The following is a 20794-nucleotide window of genomic DNA, read 5'->3' as shown; positions in this document are numbered from 1 at the left end:
CGATACATTGTCTTATGGCCATTTCCATTAATCAAGACAGCATATAGTCTTGCTACAGTCAATCTCTTAATCCCAATGTAGGTCTCTTAATTCATAAGAATTACTACTATTATGGCAATTACTCTCAAAACGAGGGCTCTATGAATTCGCCAAGGGATGATCAATTGAAATGTCATTTGCAATAATTTAAATATATTTAAGAGAGAAAATTCATAGACAAATGTAGTTGTTTTATTTCTTCTATATATAAAACTTTCCTCAATACCAACATAAAAGAATATATTTTAACAAAACAACTGGTGTCGGGTCTCATGCCTCCAAGGGCAACAAACCTTGAGATCACACAACTTATTCCAACCTCCCAAAGGGAAAAAACAGATAATATCTTAATGATTAAACATACAAAGAAAGAGATCCTTAGAGTAGGCGTCTCTTGCTTTGCACAGTGTTAGTAGCCCAAAGAGCGGCACCATAGATGACAACATTTCCATCCCCTTGAACAATCAAACGGCAACTGTTCCCCCCACGAGAGATGTTACTGCTCCACACTATCTCACTACCTGATAACACAACAAGGTTGCAATTATCTTGGAAAGTAGCCCTACATGAGGTGCCCCTACCATTAGTGCCTGATGCCCAAAGTGCCCTTGTCTGGTTTATGTACAACACAAGGTTGCAATCGTTTTGCATTATAAACCGGTAAGGCCCATTCTCAATGAATGCTCCTGTGTCGAGGGTTTCTCCACTGAAGAGCATATCCTCTGCCATTGCATGGTTGAAGAACAAGAGAGAGATAATTGCAAGGGTCGAAATGACATCAATTGTACGTGCCATGATTTTTTTTTTTTTCTTCTCTGACTGAATGGAAAGGAGATAGTAATGAAGTTGAATGAAGTTGAAGAGGAAAAGGAGAGCTAGAAAGATGAGAAATCAAGGAGAGAAAGTATTCCTTATATAGGTGAATTGTAGGTGGAACATTTCAACTTTGCATTAGTTTATTGGCGCCTATTTCATTTTTCTTATATATTTAAAGATGCATGCAAGTCTATGTTCCTCTAATAAGTAATATACGTAGAAGAAGTCCTGGTCATCTGCTTTTGTTGAAGAGTCGCAAGAGTTTGTACACATTGATCAAGATCTCATTAGGGTGAAGGAGTCAAATATGGATGTTTTAAAGGGCATGAGAAGACCGACCTCAGCACACCCACATGATATTTCCATGATCCTTCATCTAAAGGACCCCAACTTGTGGATGACACGAATGAAGAGCAAACATTCCTAGTCATTCGATCTAGAACCTTAGATCTCCTACAGCCCAAAAATAAATCCAATAATGCAATTGTAATATCAAATATTGAGAGGGCTGGGCCCACTATGCCCCTCTCATACAGAATCTAAAGCAAGGGCAATTAAATGGATGGTTCAGATAAAAAACAGAGGGGGCCACTGCCTTAATATAGGTGCGCCACATAGAATTATTATAATGTGGTTGTGCCCTAGTCAAATTAAACATTCCTCGTTCTAAGAGGAAAAATCATATCTATAGGAAAGTGTTGACGGACGAGTTAGGTGGGGCCCACAATCTCCCCCTATCCCATGCATTATGTGGCGCCCACAATTTACACCGCGAATTTTGATGTAATGGTGCCCACTATTTACACTTCAGGTTTTGATGGATGGGACCAACTATTTACATCATGGCCTAAGAATGCCAGTGGTTTAAATACTTACGTTGTGGCCTAACAAATGAACAGTTTGGCTCATCATACGAAGTGGGAACTACTTTTTTTTTTTTTTTTTTTGAAATGGCAGAAGTATATTATGAAAGGGAAGGGGACCGAGATGGACTGCACCCAAAATACACGGAAAGAAAAAGAGAAAAATAACAAAATAACAAAAAAACGAAAACAGCAAAATCAACTACGGAGGGAGAAAATCGAAGCACTCCAACTCCAAACGGTCAACCCCACTTCTAGCCAACCCATCCACCTTCCTATTAGCACTCCTCCCCACATGATCGAAGGTAATAGATGAACCCAATATTAGATCCTCAATTCATCAAAAAAGGATAAAAATCTCCAAGGAGGCAACACTACTCTTTTCAACCATCGAATCACATTGAGGGAATCACCATCCACAATGGTATTATCCAAACACTCACTATCTAATCTTTTAATACCATGATACGCCGCCATCACTTTTGCCTCTGAGGCATCACATCTCCCCAAAGGGCCGGAGTAGGCCCACACAACTCCATCACTTTCATTACGAAGCAACCCGCCAACTCCAGCTGGACCCGGATTTCCAAAACTCGAACCATCAAATTTCAATTTCCATTTCCCAAAAGGAGGAGCCTCCCAATGCTGAATAATCCGATGCCGATTTTTCCTACTTAAGCAAACTACCCTCCATCCCTCCCATAGATCAAATGCCGATACAAATCAGAAGGATGGGAGACATTTCACCCAAGATATCGATAGGGCAATAATTTTCAAGTAAAGCCAATGAGGCGATTTAGCAATCCCTTCAAAAACTCTAGAAATTCTTTCTTTCCAAATCACCCACCACACCGCAAGCAAACATATATTCCACAAAGTTTTTCCTTTCTTACTCCATGGCACACAACCCTATTGATGCAGCTAACTTGGGATAGAGAATGGCAACACCCAAGCAATACCAAATCTCATAGATAGGAAAGCAGATATCTGACGCGTAAATGAACAATGCATGAAAAGATGAGCCACAGATTTTCCATCTTCCAAGCATAGAGGGCAATGGTCAATAAGCAACATATCACGCTTTCATAGGAAGTTAAACTGTTTGAATCCGATCGTGGCTTACTGCCCACCCGAAGAAACAAACTCTTGGTGGACATTGAGATTTCCATACCTTGGATGAGATGGAGGATACACCATTAGGCATTAAGATAAGATAGAAATATTTGACGGAGAAGATGCCCGAAGATTCCGGGGTCCATATTCTTTTATCCAAACCGTTCATTTTAATGTAACACCCATCAAAAAGCTCAAGAAAACGGGATGCCGACTCTAACTCCCTATCAAAGATTGGCCAACTTATTGGGACCTACTCTTTTTTTGAAATTTTTTTTTTACTATAGATGAAAAATACTACAGTCTATTCACATTGTGGCCCAACAAATCCCAGATTTCAGGGAGGCAATTGCATCCCCCTGCGGCTATGTCCATGATTTAAGGGCCGGGCTGCAGCCTATTTACATTGTGGCCCAACTAATGAATAGTTTGGATCGACCTATGAAGTGGGCCACAAGGTTGGTTTTGAAAAACAACAGACTTCACGTCCACACTAAAACACAAAAGATAAGAGCTTTTGAAAACAAGAGCGATATTTCAATTTTGAATCTTCGCTTCAAATTTTAAGTTCAAAAAGAAACATTGACTTTAAAATTTCTATGGATTGTCATCCTGTCCGGTTTCAACATGTCCTTTGTTCTGCGAATAGGGAAGCAGATTGGCTAGCCAGAGAGGGAGTTAATATAGAGGGCGAGATTGGAGATATTTGATCATCTTCCTCCTTGAGTTTCTGTATTTTTTTTTATTACCATCTCGGTTGGAGGTTCTTCTCTCCATCTCAATATGAAGGGAAGTGTCATTGGCCCTCTTTTTTTTACTAGGTACAGCCATCTCTGGTGTATCTATGGCTACAGAGGGGCTGATATACTTCACGTGAGAAGGATTCAAGGGGCCTGATTGTATCATACACTGGAGTGGCTGTCCATGAAAAGAAAAGGGGAAGATTTATCATTTCCCAATATAAATCCTACAGTTTAAAAAACTAAGTTTTTATGAGATTTTGTTGGAATGAATAGAATATTTTCATATATTTAGACACCGCTATATAAATTCTTTCAATACAGTTGATTTGTTAGATACGGGCACATTAAATAGCAAAATGTGATAAATCGTACGTAATAAATCGTCTCCATATGATGATTCTAACACTCTCATCTGTAGATGATTCATTTGCAATAATTTAAATATATTTAATAGAGAAAATTCATAGACAAATGTAGTTGTTTTATTTCTTCTATATATAAAACTTCCCTCAATACGAACATAAAAGAATATATTTAAACACAACAACTGGTGTCGGGTCTCATGCCTCCAAGGGCAGCAAACCTTGAGATCACACAACTTATTCCAACCTCCCAAAGGGAAAAACAGATAATATCTTAAAGATTAAACATACAAAGAAAGTGATCCTTAGAGTAGGCGCCTCTTGCTTTGGACAGTGTTAGTAGCCCAAAGAGCTGCGCCATAGACGACAACATTTCCATCCCCTTGAACAATCAAACGGCAACTGTTCCCCCCACGAGAGATGTTACTGCTCCACACTATCTCACTACCTGATAATACAACAAGGTTGCAATTATCTTGGAAGGTAGCCCTACATGAGGTGCCCCTACCATTAGTGCCTGATGCCCAAAGTGCCCTTGTCTGGTTTATGTACAACACAAGGTTGCAATCGTTTTGCATTATAAACCGGTAAGGCCCATTCTCAATGAATGCTCCTGTGTCGAGGGTTTCTCCACTGAAGAGCATATCCTCTGCCATTGCATTGTTGAAGAACAGGAGAGAGATAATTGCAAGGGTCGAAATGACATCAATTGTACGAGCCATGATTTTTTTCTTCTTCTCTGACTGAATGGAAAGGAGATAGTAATGAAGTTGAAGAGGAAAAGGAGAGCTAGAAAGATGAGAAATCAAGGCGAGAAAGTATTCCTTATATAGGTGAATTGTAGGTGGAACATTTCAACTTTGCATTAGTTTATTGGCGCCTATTTCATATTTCTAATATATTTAAAGATGCATGCAAGTCTATGTCTATGTTCCTCTAATAAGTAGTATACGTAGAAGAAGTCCTGGTCATCTGCTTTTGTTGAAGAGTCGCAAGAGTTTGTACACACTGATCAAGATCTCATGAACGTTTTATGCTAGGGTGAAGGAGTCAAATGGATGTTTTAAAGGGCATGAGAAGACCGACCTCAGCACACCCACATGATATTTCCATGATCCTTCATCTAAGGGACCCCAACTTGTGGATGACACGAATGAAGAGCAAATGATCTAGAACCTTGGATCTCTTACTGCCCAAAAATAAATCCAATCATGCAATTGTAATATCAAATAATGAGAGGGCCGGGCCCACTATGCCCAACTCACACAGGATCTAAAGCAAGGGCTATTAAATGGATGGTTCAGATAAAAAACAGAGGGGGCAACTGCCTTAATATAGGTGCGCCACATAGAATTATTATAATGTGGTTGTGCCCTATTGAAATTAAACATTCCTCGATCTAAGAGGAAAAATCATATCTATAGGAAGGTGTTGACAGAGGAATTAGGTGGGGCCCACAATCTCCCCCTATCCCATGCATTACATGGCGCCCACAATTTACACCGCGAATTTTAATGTAATGGTGCCCACAATTTACACTTCATGGTTTAAATACTTTCCTCGATATATGCCAATATAAAAAAATATACTTAAACAGAGCAAACCTTGAGATTACACCTTATTTCCAACTCCCAAAGGGAAAACAGATAATATCTTAAAGACTAAACATACAAAGAAAGAGATACTTAGAGCAAACGTCTCTTGCTTTGGACAGTGTTAGTAGCCCAAAGAGCGGCACCATAGATTACAACATTTCCATCCCCTTGAACAATCAAACGGCAACTGTTCCCCCCACGAGAGATGTTGCTACACTGTCTCGGAACCTGATACCACAACAAGGTTGCAATTGTTTTGGAGGACTGCCCTACAGGCAGTGCCTCTACCGTTCGTGCCAGATGCCCAAAGTGCCTTTTTCTTGTTTATGTACGACACAAGGTTGCAATCCGTTTGCATTACAAACCGGTAGGGCCCATTCTCGACGAATGCCCCAGTGGCTAGGCTCTCCCCACTGAAGAGCATATCTTCGGCGATCGCATTGTTGAAGAGAAAGAGAGAGAGAATTGCAAGGGACGACAGTGCTAATGCGTTGTGCCCCAAAATCATTTCCATAGGATGATCTTAACCCAACGATCTATAGATTGGAGGGTTAGGATCATTCTATGGAAATGATTTTTGGGGCACAACCTATTGATGTTGTTTCCCAACAAATGGACGGTTTGGATCCTCCTATAGAGTGGGCCGTACAGTACTTTTTGAAAAATAGGGCTTTCTAGAGCCACCCATCATATAATTTCCCTTCATCAACACAGCATATGGTCTTGCTGGTCAATCTCTTAATCCCAATGTAGGTTTCTTTATACGTATATAATAGTCACTACTATTATATAATAGTCACTACTATTATATAATAGTCACTACTATATAATAGTCACTACTATTGCTCGTCAATCTCTTAATCTCAATGTTGGAGCCAAAATTCATAAAGACAAATTTAGTTGTTTTATTTTTATAAACAATATATGAAAGTATATAAAACTTCCCTCAATAACAACATAAAAAATATACAAACAATTTACTTTTCGGGTTTCTTGCCTCCAAGGGCAGCAAACCTTGAGATCACACCTTATTTCCACCTCGCGAAGGGAAAAACAGATAATATCTTAAAGACTAAACATACAAAAAAAGAGATCCTTAGAGCAAACGTCTCTTGCTTTGGACACTGTTAGTAGCCCAAAGAGCAGCGCCATAGATGACAACATTTCCGTCCCCTTGAACTATCAAACGGCAACTGTTCACCCCACCAGAGATGTTGCTGTTCCACACTGTCTCACTACCTGATAATACAACAAGGTTGCAATTATCTTGGAAGATAGCCCTTCATGAGGTGCCCCTACCATTAGTGCCTGATGCCCAAAGTGCCCTTGTCTGGTTTATGTACAACACAAGGTTGCAATCGTTTTGCATTATAAACCGGTAAGGCCCATTCTCAATGAATGCTCCTGTGTCGAGGGTTTCTCCACTGAAGAGCATATCCTCTGCCATTGCATTGTTGAAGAACAAGAGAGAGATAATTGCAAGGGTCGATACTACGTTGATTGCACACGCCATGGTTTTTTTTTTTTTTTCCTCTTACTGATGGTGGAGAAGATTAGAAGAAATGAGAGCTAAGACGATGAGAAAACAGAGAGTGAATGTATTACTTATATAGGTAAATTGTAGGTGGAAAATTTCAACTATTCGTTTATTTATTGTCACTTATTCTCAGAAGGTAAGCAGGGAAGAGGTCCTGGGCTGACTGTTTTTGTTGAAGAGGTATGAGAGTTCGAACACACACGTAAGTGTTTGTTTTTTTTTTTTTTTTTTTTTGATAGGTAAGCTGGGGTTAGGCAAGACCCTTACCAGATAGCATTAAAAAGATAGAAACATTACAAGGGGGCCAAGAGGCCAGAACATAAGGGCCGACAGGCGGGGCTTCAGCCCTTACAATCTAAGATACAATGATCCATTCATGTCTTCAATTACAGCTGAAAGGAGGCTTTGAGTAGCCAAGAAAACCAAGGAAGTAAAGCCTTTATGTGGGTGAATCCTTTTTGACAGTTGAAAGGAGGCTCTGACGTAAGTGTTTGTTTGTACACACGTAAAAGTTTTTTTTTTTTTTGGTAGCAAATGTCAGACTTATTCTAACATTAAATATTAGTTCTTCATCTCACCCCTTCACACAGTAAGTATAAGGCTGAATTTTGCGCAGATTTTAATACGACCAAGGTAGCCCCCACAATCTCTCCACCGAAATCTATTAACACCTTGGGATTTCCGGAAATTATTTGGTTATTGTTTTGAATTCGAAATTGATATCTCCACCCCTCTCAACAGCTTCAGATCTTTTGTTTGTCTTTTCTAAAAGAAGCTATATTTACACGGTTTTGTTAATTTTTATTAAAATCAAGGGATTTGCTAGGGACCATCCCAAAATGCATTTCGCAGCTGGGCTGTTGCGTGTTAATTTTTTCTTATTCTCACATGCGACAGGGCAGCCGCGGAATGCCTTCTGCGATGGTGCCTAGCAAATCCCTTAAATTAAAGTCATTTTCAGGAATAGATAAGCAAAAGGGGTGGAAATAAGGGAAAAGAGGATGCATGTATCATTTCTTTTTGGAGTTAAAAAAAAAAAATCTACTAGAGCATTTTTTCAATTAAAAAATGCGGAACTCAGATGTCACCAGGACGAGGTGCCGTGGTGTGTGTTATTTACAGATAACATAGTATTAATTGACGAAACCAAAGCAGGAGTTAATGTTAAGTTAGAGTTATGGAGAACTACTTTGGAATCCAAAGGTTCCAGATTGGACAGGACTAAGACAGAGTATATGGAGTGCAACTTTAGTAATGTAAAGAGGCAGGGTGAGGATGTAGTAAGTGTATGACTGGACAGGAGGTACCTAAGAGGGATATCTTTTGCTATCTTGGTTCAATCCTACATAAGGAAGGAGAGATTGAAGAGGATGTTAACCAAAGAATTAGAGCAGGTTGGTTGAAGTTAAAGCATGCTTCGAGAGTTCTATGCGACTGTAAAATACCTACCAAATTGAAGGAAAAGTTTTATAAGACAGTTGTAAAGCCAGCCATGGTGTACGGCTCAGAATGTTGAGCTAACAAGAAGCAACATGTGCATATATAAGATGAATGTAGCAGAGATGCGAATACTTAGATGGATGTGCGGCCATACACGGTTAGATCGAATTAAAAATAAAGACGTTTGTAAAAAGGTGGGGGTGACACTAATTTAAGAGAAGATGAAAGAACACCGCTTAAGATGGTTTGGGCATATCCAACGTAGGCCTTTGGATGCTATAGTGAAAAGAAGTGACTCGTGCGAAGTTTATGGAGTAAAAAGAGGTAGGGACAAACCAAAAACAACTTGGGTAGAAACAGTGAGGAAATATTTCAGGGTTAGGAACATAACAGAGAGCATGACATTGGATAGGAGAGAAATGCAGAAAATGATCCCTATAGACAAACTCAACTAGTGTCGGGATTAGACTTAGTCAATTTGAGCCGGGTAAATCCTTTCACCTTCTTCATGAAAATTTTCTAAAGGATTTATTAGCCGACCCTAACTAGTTTGGGACAAAGGTTTAGTTGAGTTGAGTTGAGTTAGAGCATTTTTTAAAAATACGGGTGCTCTACCAAGTCATGCCAACTGTTTTTGTTGAAGAGTCGTAAGAGTTTGTACACATTGAGCTGGATGATCTCATTTAAGTTAATTTGTACACATTGTACACTTCGTCATTATTATATGAAAATAGAGATGATAAAAAACTAGATCTTAAGTTTATGTTTTTACTATCAAAACGACCTTTGGCAAGATATAATCTTTAAGTTCAACCTTGGATCTCACATATTAGACGTGTCATAAACCCCATTGATTTGTTGGATCCCATGAGGCAACCCTACACGATCTCGGTCCCATGCTACACGGACGCATGATCCTGGTCCCATGCCACATGGATTCTCTTTAAGCAAGATCAATGTTGAATAAAAAGAACAATTTAGCTTCCTTTGTTGGGTTTCTCGAGAGTCAATACACTTTGCTGGTCAAGGTTATAGGATCATCCAATTGCGCTGCTTCCAAACGAACCAAATGCAATAGGCTAGCTAGACTTATAATTGTGCCGTATTTCCACAAAAATTTGACTCTATGCACGTGAAATGTAGAGGCTTAGAGCGATCCTTTCTTTTGTTTGTGACAAAAAATCATTGGATTTAGATTAAGGGATATTTAGACTACCATTTTGAGTGTACACAACCAAAATTGAAGGGCGCCCTTTCAAAAACCCAGCGACAAGGGTGCTTTTCAATTTAGCATTCCTATTATGTATAAAGTTCTTATATTCTGTGTGCGTTTGAAGTTCGGTATTTTTCAAAAGACACGAAAATATAAATAGGCTGTACCCTGTAAATCATCCACATATTATGATCCTAACCGACCGATCAATTGAGATTCCTATTATGTGCTGTCCTCTACAGATCTGACCATCCTCTGTAGATGATTTAAGTATGGGCTACAGCCTATTTACGTTGTTGCTCAACAAATGAACGTTCTGGATCATCCTATGAATTGGGCTCCACAGTAGTTTCTGAAAAATACTGGACTTCATGTGCAGACACCATATAAAATATCTCCTATTATATATAAAATCAATATTCAATTTCATACAAATGCACGCAGGCACATACACATAGGTTTGTTAGTACCTAATAGGCTAATATTCACTTGTTAAAAAAAAAAATTTCCACAGCTCAGCTTACCCACCAAAAAAAAATTCATTAAAAGACGTTTCCCTCTATACCATTGATTCTTTGCAATCCCCAATCTTTCTAATAGGATCTCTGTTCGACCTGGAATGTTAGTCTGGTTTACGTTCATCAACACAGCATATGGCCTTCCTAGTCAATCTCTTAATCCCAACGTAAGTTTCTTAATTCATAATAATAACTACAATATAGTTAGAGACAAAATTCATAAAGACAAATTAAATTGTTTTATTTCTTCAAACACTACATGGAAAGTATAAAAATCTCCCCTCAATACCAACATAAAAAAATATACTTAAACAGAGCAACTGGTGTATGGTTTCATGCCTCCAAAGGGCAACAAACCTTGAGATCACACCTTATTTCCACCTCCCAAAGGGAAAAACAAATAATATTTTAATGATCTAACATACAAACAAACAGATCCTTAGAGAAGGCGTTTCCTGCTTTGCACAGTGTTAGTTGCCCAAAGAGCGGCGCCGTAGATGACAACATTTCCATCCCCTTGAACTATCAAACGGCAACTGTTCCCCCCACCAGAGATGTTGCTGCTCCACACTGTCTCACTACCTGATAACACAACAAGGTTGCAATTGTCTTGGAAGGTAGCCTTACATGAGGTGCCCCTACCATTGGTGTCAGATGCCCAAAGTACCATTGTCTGGTTCATGTACAACACAAGGTTGCAGTCTGTCTGCATTATAAACCGGTAGGGCCCATCCTCAATGAATTCTTCTGTGTCGAGGGTCTCCCCGCTAAAGAGAATATCTTCTGCGATCACAACATTGAAGAACAAGAGAGAGAGAATTGCAAGGGTCGATACGGCATTGACTGCACGTGCCATGTTTTTTTTCTCTTACTGAATAAGGTGATGTTGAAGAAGATAAAGCAGAAACAGAGAGCTAAGAGGATGAGAAAACAGAGCGTGAAAGTATTCCTTATATAGGTAAATTGGATGTGGAAAATTTCAACTATGTATTTATTTATTGTCACCAATCCTTAAATTGTCCGCATAGAAGAGGTCCTGGGCGGATTGTTTTTGTCGAAGAGGTATAAGTATACCTTGGGTTTCTTCTTCCGGGGAGACTTTGATATCTCCACCGCTCTCAACAGCTTCAGATCTTTTGTTTGTCATTTCTAAAAGAAGCTATATTTACACGGTTTTGTTAATTTTTATTAAAATCAAAGGATTTGTTAGGGACCATCACAAAAGGCATTTCGCGGCTGGGCTGTTGCGTGTGAGAGCAGCCACACATGCTCAGATTTTTTCTTATTCTCACCTGCAACAGCCCAGCCGCGGACTGCCTTCTGCGATGGTGCCTAGCAAATCCCTTAAATTAAAGTCATTTTCAGGAACAGATAAGCAAAAGGGGTGGAAATAAGGGAAAAGATGATGCATATATCATTTCTTTTCGGAGTTAAAAAAAATCTTCTAGAGCATTTTTTCAATTAAAAAATGCGGAATGCAGATATCAGCAGGACGAGGTGCCGTGGTGTATGTTATTTACAGATAACATAGTATTAATTGACGAAACCAAAGCATGAGTTAATGTTAAGTTAGAGTTATGGAGAACTACTTTGGAATCCAAATGTTCTAGATTGAACAGGACTAAGACAGAGTATATGGAGTGCAACTTTAGTAATGTAAAGAGGCAGGGGGAGGATGTAGTAACTGTATGACTGGATAGGTGGTACCTAAGAGAGATATCTTTTGCTATCTTGCTTCAATCCTACATAAGGAAGGAGAGATTGAAGAGGATGTTAACCACAGAATTAGAGCTGGTTGGTTGAAGTTAAAGCATGCTTCGGGAGTTCTATGCGACTGTAAAATACCTACCAAATTGAAGGAAAAGTTTTATAAGACAGTTGTGAGGCCAGCCATGCTGTACGGCTCAGAATGTTGAGCTAACAAGAAGCAACATGTGTATATATAAGATGAGTGTAGCGGAGATGCGAATACTTAGATGGATGTGCGGCCACACACGGTTAGATCGAATTAAAAATAAAGACGTTCTTAAAAAGGTGGGGGTGGCACTGATTTAGGAGACGATGAGAGAACACGGCTTAAGATTGTTTGGACATATTCAACGTAGGCCTTTGGATGCTCCAGTGAAAAGAAGTGGCTCATGCGAAGTTGATGGAGTGAAAAGAGGTAGGGACAAACCAAAAACAACTCGGGTAGAAACAGTGAGGAAATACATGAGGGTTAGGAACATAACAGAGAGCATGGCATTGGATAGGAGAGAAAGGTAGAAAATGATCCCTGTAGACAAACCCAACTAGTGTCAGGATTAGACTTAGTCAATTTGAGCCAGGTAAATCCTTTCACCTTTTTTATGAAAATTTTCTAATGCTCTGTATGGTTTCCAGGTTTTTTTTGTTCCCGGGAGTTATGTGGGAGAAAAAAATACCCTGGGAGATAGGTGGGGGAAAAAAAAGTCCTGGAAGTATTCTGGTAAAATAAAAATCCCATGTTTGGTTATGTGGGAGAAAAAAATACCCTGGGAGATATGGTGGGAAAAAAAAAAACCTTTGTTTGGTTGCTTGAACTGTTGGGTAGAAAAAAATTCTTCTCAAGCTTATTTTTGGTTCCTGAGTTTATTTTTGTTCCTGGAGTTATCTTGGGATGGGATGAAAAGGCAATCATTACAAAAGTGAGATTAAAAAATTCACCCCACAAGTAATCATTACAAGAGTGGGATTAAAATAAACCTAGTGCTAAAAGGCAACCAAACATGGGATGGGACCAAAATTTAACTTACTCTCCCACAAAACTCCCAGGAACAAAAAAAACCGGGCAACCAAACAGAGCATAAAGGATTTATTAGCCGACCCTAACTAGACAAAGGCTTAGTTGAGTTGAGTTAGAGCATTTTTTGAAAATATGGGTGCTCTACCAAGTCATTCCAACTGTTTTTGTTGAAGAGTCGTAAGAGTTTGTACACATTGAGATGGATGATCTCATTTAAGTTCGTACACATTGTACACTTCGTCATTATGATATGAAAATAGATAATAATAAAAAACTAGATCTTAAGTTTATGTTTTTACGTTCAAAACGACCTTTGTCAAGATATAATCTTAAAGTTCAACCTTGGATCTCACATATTAGACATGTGTCATAAACCCCATTGATTTGTTGGATCCCCATGAGGCAACCCTACACGATCTCGGTCCCATGCTACACGGACGCATGATACTGGTCCCATGCAACATGGATTCTCTTTAAGTAAGATCAATGTTGAATAAAAAGAACAATTTGGCTTCCTTTGTTGGGTTTCTCGAGAGTCAATACACTTTGCTGGTCAAGATTTTAGGATCATCCGATTACGCTGCTTCCAAACGAACCAAATGCAATAGGCTAGCTAGACTTATAATAGTGCCGCATTTCCACAAAAATTTGACTATATGCAAGTGAAATGTAGAGGCTCAGAGCGATCCCTTCTTTTGTTTGTGACAAAAAATCATTGGATTTAGATTAAGGGATATTTAGACTACCATTTTGAGTGTGCACAACCAATTTTTTTATAAGATTTTTTTGCAATGTGTAGAATTTTTTAATATATTTAGATACCACTACATGAATGCTTTCAATATAGTTGTTTTTAGAGAAAACGGTTCCTACACATATGTGTAGATAAGTTATCTACACACTTTCTTAAAATACAGTGGGGGCCACATTATTTGGGTAATCCAAACCATTCATTTTTAAGGCCCTCACATAGATAGGGTGTCCACAAAAAATCAGATCCATAGGATCATCCTAACCATTCGAACTGTGGAGGCAAAAAATTGACTAATTTGTGAAGGTTTAAAGACATCCATTTTACCTCCACAAATCATAGGGTTGGGATGATCCTATGGATCTGATTTTTTGTAGACACCCTATCTATGTGAGGGCCTTTAAAATGGATGGCTTGGATCACCCAAACAGTGTGGGCCTCCACTGTATTTTAAGCTAGTGTGTACAGAACTCTCTACACATATGTGTAGGAACCGTTTTCTCTTGTTTTTATATACACGGGTGTTAAATAGCAGCAGTAACATTTACATTTATCAATGTCTATAATAAACTTGCAATCATAAGTTATTTAATCGTTATAAGTAAATATAAATTCGTACGTAGTTTTTACAAAACTGAAGGTTTTGTCCACGACCACCCATATTTTCCTATAATATAATATATAGAAGAATGCTCAATTGAAGGGCGCCCTTTCAAAAACCCAGCGACAAGGGTGCTTTTCAATTTAGCATTCCTATTATGTATAGAGTTCTTATAGTCTGGCGCGTTTGAAGTTCGGTATTTTTCAAAAGACACAACTCATATGATGATCCAGACCGTTCATTTCTTAATTGGAAATATAAATAGGCTGTACCCTGTAAATCATCCACATATTATGATCCTAACCGACCGATCAATTGAGATTCTTAATTGGAAATATAAATAGGCTGTCCTCTACAGATCTGACCATCCTCTGTAGATGATTTAAGTATGCGCTACAGCCTATTTACATTGTTGCTCAACAAATGAACGTTCTGGATCATCCTATGAATTGGGCTCCACAGTAGTTTCTGAAAAATACTGGACTTCATGTGCAGACACCATATAAAATATCTCCTATTATATATAAAATCAATATTCCATTTCATACAAATGCACGAAGGCACATACACATAGGTTTGTTAGTACCTAATAGGCTAATATTCACTTGTTAAAAAAAAAAATTTTCCACAGCTCAGCTTACCCACCAAAAAAAAATTCATTAAAAGATGTTTCCCTCTATACCATTGATTCTTTGCAATCCCCAATCTTTCTAATAGGATCTCTGTTCGACCTGGAATGTTAGTCTGGTTTACGTTCATCAACACAGCATATGGCCTTCCTAGTCAATCTCTTAATCCCAACGTAAGTTTCTTAATTCATAATAATAACTACAATATAGTTAGAGACAAAATTCATAAAGACAAATTAAATTGTTTTATTTCTTCAAACACTACATGGAAAGTATAAAAAACTCCCCTCAAACAGAGCAACTGGTGTATGGTTTCATGCCTCCAAAGGGCAACAAACCTTGAGATCACACCTTATTTCCACCTCCCAAAGGGAAAAACAAATAATATTTTAATGATCTAACATACAAACAAACAGATCCTTAGAGAAGGCGTTTCCTGCTTTGCACAGTGTTAGTTGCCCAAAGAGCGGCGCCGTAGATGACAACATTTCCATCCCCTTGAACTATCAAACGGCAACTGTTCCCCCCACCAGAGATGTTGCTGCTCCACACTGTCTCACTACCTGATAACACAACAAGGTTGCAATTGTCTTGGAAGGTAGCCTTACATGAGGTGCCCCTACCATTAGTGTCAGATGCCCAAAGTACCTTTGTCTGGTTCATGTACAACACAAGGTTGCAGTCTGTCTGCATTATAAACCGGTAGGGCCCATCCTCAATGAATTCTTCTGTGTCGAGGGTCTCCCCGCTAAAGAGCATATCTTCTGCGATCACAACATTGAAGAACAAGAGAGAGAGAATTGCAAGGGTCGATACGGCATTGACTGCACGTGCCATGTTTTTTTTTTTTTTTTTTTCTCTTATTGAATAAGGTGATGTTGAAGAAGATAAAGCAGAAACAGAGAGCTAAGAGGATGAGAAAACAGAGCGTGAAAGTATTCCTTATATAGGTAAATTGGATGTGGAAAATTTCAACTATGTATTTATTTATTGTCACCAATCCTCAAATTGTCCGCATAGAAGAGGTCCTGGGCGGATTGTTTTTGTCGAAGAGGTATAAGTATCTTCTTCCGCTCTCAACAGCTTCAGATCTTTTGTTTGTCATTTCTAAAAGAAGCTATATTTACACGGTTTTGTTAATTTTTATTAAAATCAAAGGATTTGTTAGGGACCATCACAAAAGGCATTTCGCGGCTGGGCTGTTGCGTGTGAGAGCAGCCACACATGCTCAGATTTTTTTTGTACTGCTTAGAAAGAAGGAGTACCAGAAAAAATGAGGAAAACATTGACAGGGGTTGTACAGTACCAATCCTCGGTTCTTATTTTTTATAGATCAAGCGGTTCTGATCATATACTTAGAAAAAAGGAAAACCACAATTAGAAAAGATTGTGAAAAAAATTAAGTTAATTTTATAAATACTGAAAATAAGGAAACATGGTGCATTAGTATGTAGATTTATTAGTATTGCTGGGGAAAAAAAGAGAAGAAAATCTCGCTGCAAATATTGCATGGAATTGAGACCATGGAAGAGTTTTTCATGTTGTGTACCTTATATCATCCTTTGAAAGAAAACATAAGATGGGCAACCATGTTGTTGTCAAAAACAAACAGCTTGTACAGTCATGTGGAATCTCTTTAGGCCCTCTTTGGATTGCAGGAATAATATTTCTTTATGCTCTGTTTAAAAGTATTTATTTTCCATGATTTAGAGGGAAATGATAAATTAAAGTGATGCAATGCTAGATAAAATATCATTGTGAGTAAAAGTTGGAACTGCCTTGGTTCAATTTACCTTTTATCATGTGTAATACAAATAGGCCCATCAGAGTTACATGACTTGAATGGCTCAACTATTTTGATTGTCATACAAATTATTTTCAATAGATAAATGACTTGAAATCGGAAAAAAATTATTGTTTTACCCAAATGAAGTACCTTAGAGCAGTGAATAATCAGACAAAGAAATACCCAAATGAAGTACCCACTTGTAATCTATCTGTAGAAGGAAGTAGAAGAAAACTAAATCAAAACCATTAATCTAGCGGGATACAAAAATATAATCAAATAAAAAGCCAGGGAGGGAAGGGGATAATAATGAAAGGAAGAGGATGCATACCTTAAATCGGGATGCTTGGGTGGAAATAAAACTCTCTAAATCGTTTTGTAATCAATAAAAAATAGGAAGGAAACCCAATCTTTTTTTAGTTGGAATATCGGAAAGCAGAACTCATTATTACCGGGAAAAAAGGAAAATAAAAAAGGGTATCTTAAGCATACGGGAATAGAGATATTATATCGTTATAAAATTCAAGTAAGATTCCGTTTATAGACAGATATTTTGGCATATATTTTAGAAACAAAAGAGTCATATATATATATATATATATGAGAATAGAGTTCCTAAGGTGTCACCTCATATAGCCTATATGAGGTGGCGCTCACAAAACATATATAATTTTATTTTTTATTTTTATTTTTCTAAAATCCAAATATATCAAGTTATGAAAGAGTTTTACGTTTATACGGTAAAATAGAGATAAAAACCGAGCATAGGTTTATCTTTTTATTAAAAACAATCTTTTCCAAAATATGATCTTAATATTCAACCTTGGCCAGACATAGTATACGTTTGTGTTTATTGCCATTGATTTGGTGGATCCCCATGAGAAAACCTACATGATCATGGTCCCATGGGACATTGATCCTCTAAGATTATTGTTGACAAAAATGAATAATTTAGCTCCTTTGGTGGGTTTCTCAAGAGTCAGGACTTTCTGATGGCCAAGGTTTTATGATCATCCAATTTGAATAGCCTACACATTATTGTGCCACAGATTGAGACATGTACGGGCTTAGAGGTTAGAGCTATCTTCTTTCTTAATTTCTTTCTTCCGTTTGTCAGCATCATTTTTCTTTCGTAATTGATTGATCCTACCTCCATGATTTAGCCTTGATGAAACATGAAATAAATGTACTTCAAAGATGTTTCCTACCATTGATTATTTGCAAATCAGGATGAGTCGCTTGTTATGGTGCATCAGATCAACGCATCCCGATACATTGTCTTATGGCCCTTTCCATTAATCAAGACGGCATATAGTCTTGCTATCGTCAATCTCTTAATCCCAATGAAGGTCTCTTAATTCATAACAATCACTGCTATTATGGAGATTACTCTCAAAACAAGGGCTCTATGAATTCACCAAGTAATGATCAATTGAAATGTCATTTGCAATAATTTAAATATCTTTAAGAGAGAAAATTGTAGTTGTTTTATTTCTTCTATATATAAAACTTCCCTCAATACCAACATAAAAGAATGTATTTAAACACAACAACTGGTGTCGGGTCTCATGCCTCCAAGGGCAGCAAACCTTGAGATCACACAACTTATTCCAACCTCCCAAAGGGAAAAACAGATAATATCTTAAAGATTAAACATACAAAGAAAGTGATCCTTAGAGTAGGCGCCTCTTGCTTTGGACAGTGTTAGTAGCCCAAAGAGCTGCGCCATAGATGACAGCATTTCCATCCCCTTGAACAATCAAACGGCAACTGTTCCCCCCACGAGAGATGTTACTGCTCCACACTATCTCACTACCTGATAACACAACAAGGTTGCAATTATCTTGGAAGGTAGCCCTACATGAGGTGCCCCTACCATTAGTGCCTGATGCCCAAAGTGCCCTTGTCTGGTTTATGTACAACACAAGGTTGCAATCGTTTTGCATTATAAACCGGTAAGGCCCATTCTCAATGAATGCTCCTGTGTCGAGGGTTTCTCCACTGAAGAGCATATCCTCTGCCATTGCATTGTTGAAGAGCAAGAGAGAGATAATTGCAAGGGTCGAAATGACATCAATTGTACGTGCCATGATTTTTTTCTTCTTCTCTGACTGAATAGAAAGGAGATAGTAAAGAAGATGAAGAGGAAAAGGAGAGCTAGAACGATGAGAAATCAAGGAGAGAAAGCATTCCTTATATAGGTGAATTGTAGGTGGAAATTTTCAACTTTGCATTAGTTTATTGCCGTCTATTTCATTTTTCTAATATATTTAAAGATGCATGCAAGTCTATGTTCCTCTAATAATTAGTATACGTAGAAGAAGTCCTGGTCATCTGCTTGTGTTGAAGAGTCGCAAGAGTTTGTACACATTGCTCAAGATCTCATTAACGTTTTATGCTAGGGTGAAGTTCAAATGGATGTTTTTAAGGGCATGAGAAGAGCGACCTCAGCCCACCCACAAGAAATTTCCATGATCCTTCATCTGAGGGACCCCAACTTGTAGACGACACAAATGAAGAGCAAATAATGAGAGGGCGGGCCCACTATGACCCTGCACACAGGATATAAAGCAAGGGCTACTATATTGATGGTTCCGGTAAAAAAACAGAGGGGGCCACTGCCCTAATATAGGTGCCACAGAAACCGAAATTTTTGCAGAAATTTCAAAATTTTGTTCGAAATCCCAAGAAATCAAAATAATATAATTTTACCCCGCCTGAAATTTTGGCCAAAATTACATAAATTTAGGCCGAAATTTCGGTAATTTAGGCTGAAATTTCGATTAACATTGATTTCGATTTTGGTATTGACCGAAATCCGAAATTTCGTTATTGACCGAAATCAGAAATTTCGGTATTAACTGAAATTTTGGATTTCAGTCGAAATTTAAAACCTTGATTATAATGTGGTTGCGCCCTGTGAAATTAAACATTCCCCGACCTAGGATGAAAAATCATATCAATAGGAAGGTGACAGACGATTTAGGTGGGGCCCACAATCTCCCCCTATCCCATGCGTTATGCGGAGCCCACAATTTAGACCTCGAATTGTGATGTAGTGGTGCCCACTATTTACACTTCATATTTTGATAGGTGGGACCAACTATTTACATACGTTGTGGCCTTCCAACCCGCCCCACGGGCTACTTCCCTGATTTAACGGGTGGAACCTATTTACATTGTGGCCCAACAAATGAACAGTTTGAATCATCCTATGACGTGGGACACAAGGTAGGTTTTGAAAAACACCGGACTTCACGTGCGGACTGCATATAAAATCTCATAATTACCTATGTCAGTTTTGAGTTTTTATTTGGTGTGTGGCTATATTTTTTTTTAACCTGAAACAGATTTCGGCCTCGGGGAGGACCTCAAAATATTATATACTATTTGCAAAATTACAAGACGAGGGCTAGTTGCCTAGCCACTAAATCTAAACCCAAAAGGGGGAAAAACACATTCCCTATATACCGCCCACCACCTAGGTCATCCTCGTCCGGAGATTTGGTAGACTTAAGGCATCACATGTTGCAACCCCACGGGCCGTAGTTGGCATTTCTGACCAGCCCTGAAAAACTCGGTTCAATTTGGTAATAACGGCTTCATTTGCAAGAGCATCCGCAACTTTATTGCCTTCTCTGAATTGGTGTTGATGGGAGGGGCGAAGTTGATCCATGAGTAGCATCATTTCCGACCTGAAAAAGGAGATAGACCACGGGTGGCTCTCTTTCTTTGAAATGAGATCCATCAACACCTTGCTATCCGATTCTACCACAAGGTTCACTATTCTGAAAGCTTTGCATAGCCTAAGACCGTCCAAGAGCGCCCTCGCTTTTGCCACCATGTTGGTGGATGTCCCGCAGAAATAGGCGAAGGTAATGATGGCTATATAGTCCACACTAAAACACAAAAGATAAAAGCTTTTGAAAACAAGAGGTTCACTATTCTGAAAGCTTTGCATAGCCTAAGACCGTCCAAGAGCGCCCTCGCTTTTGCCACCATGTTGGTGGATGTCCCGCAGAAA

At 38.5% G+C, this 20794-nt stretch overlaps 4 protein-coding genes and 2 pseudogenes across 4 annotated transcripts; all 6 read right to left on the bottom strand.

Moving 5' to 3' along the window:
* Positions 1–417: 417 nt before the first annotated feature.
* On the bottom strand, positions 418–768 carry LOC143876915 (mannose-specific lectin-like). The gene has a single exon (XM_077378594.1). It carries the CDS (start codon positions 766–768, stop codon positions 418–420), a length of 351 nt encoding a protein of 116 aa, XP_077234709.1.
* Positions 769–4241: 3473 nt separating this feature from the next.
* LOC143876914 (mannose-specific lectin-like) lies at positions 4242–4592 on the bottom strand. Its single transcript, XM_077378593.1, has one exon. The coding sequence runs from the start codon at positions 4590–4592 to the stop codon at positions 4242–4244; it is 351 nt and encodes a 116-aa protein (XP_077234708.1).
* Positions 4593–6627: 2035 nt separating this feature from the next.
* LOC143876913 (mannose-specific lectin pseudogene) lies at positions 6628–6978 on the bottom strand (annotated as a pseudogene).
* A 3700-nt stretch (positions 6979–10678) lies between these two features.
* Positions 10679–11095, bottom strand: LOC143876912 (mannose-specific lectin-like). Its single transcript, XM_077378591.1, has one exon. It carries the CDS (start codon positions 11093–11095, stop codon positions 10679–10681), a length of 417 nt encoding a protein of 138 aa, XP_077234706.1.
* Positions 11096–15404: 4309 nt separating this feature from the next.
* LOC143876911 (mannose-specific lectin-like) lies at positions 15405–15821 on the bottom strand. Its single transcript, XM_077378590.1, has one exon. It carries the CDS (start codon positions 15819–15821, stop codon positions 15405–15407), a length of 417 nt encoding a protein of 138 aa, XP_077234705.1.
* Positions 15822–18443: 2622 nt separating this feature from the next.
* On the bottom strand, positions 18444–18794 carry LOC143876910 (mannose-specific lectin pseudogene; annotated as a pseudogene).
* Between the last annotated feature and the right edge of the window lie 2000 nt (positions 18795–20794).

This window comes from Tasmannia lanceolata, unplaced genomic scaffold, assembly GCF_043159265.1.
Source record: "Tasmannia lanceolata isolate RefF3 unplaced genomic scaffold, GAP_Taslan_0.1 ptg000005l, whole genome shotgun sequence".
NCBI lineage: Eukaryota > Viridiplantae > Streptophyta > Magnoliopsida > Canellales > Winteraceae > Tasmannia > Tasmannia lanceolata.
The sequence above is the reverse complement of the archived record's forward strand: the minus strand, read 5'-3'. Positions and strand labels throughout refer to the sequence as shown.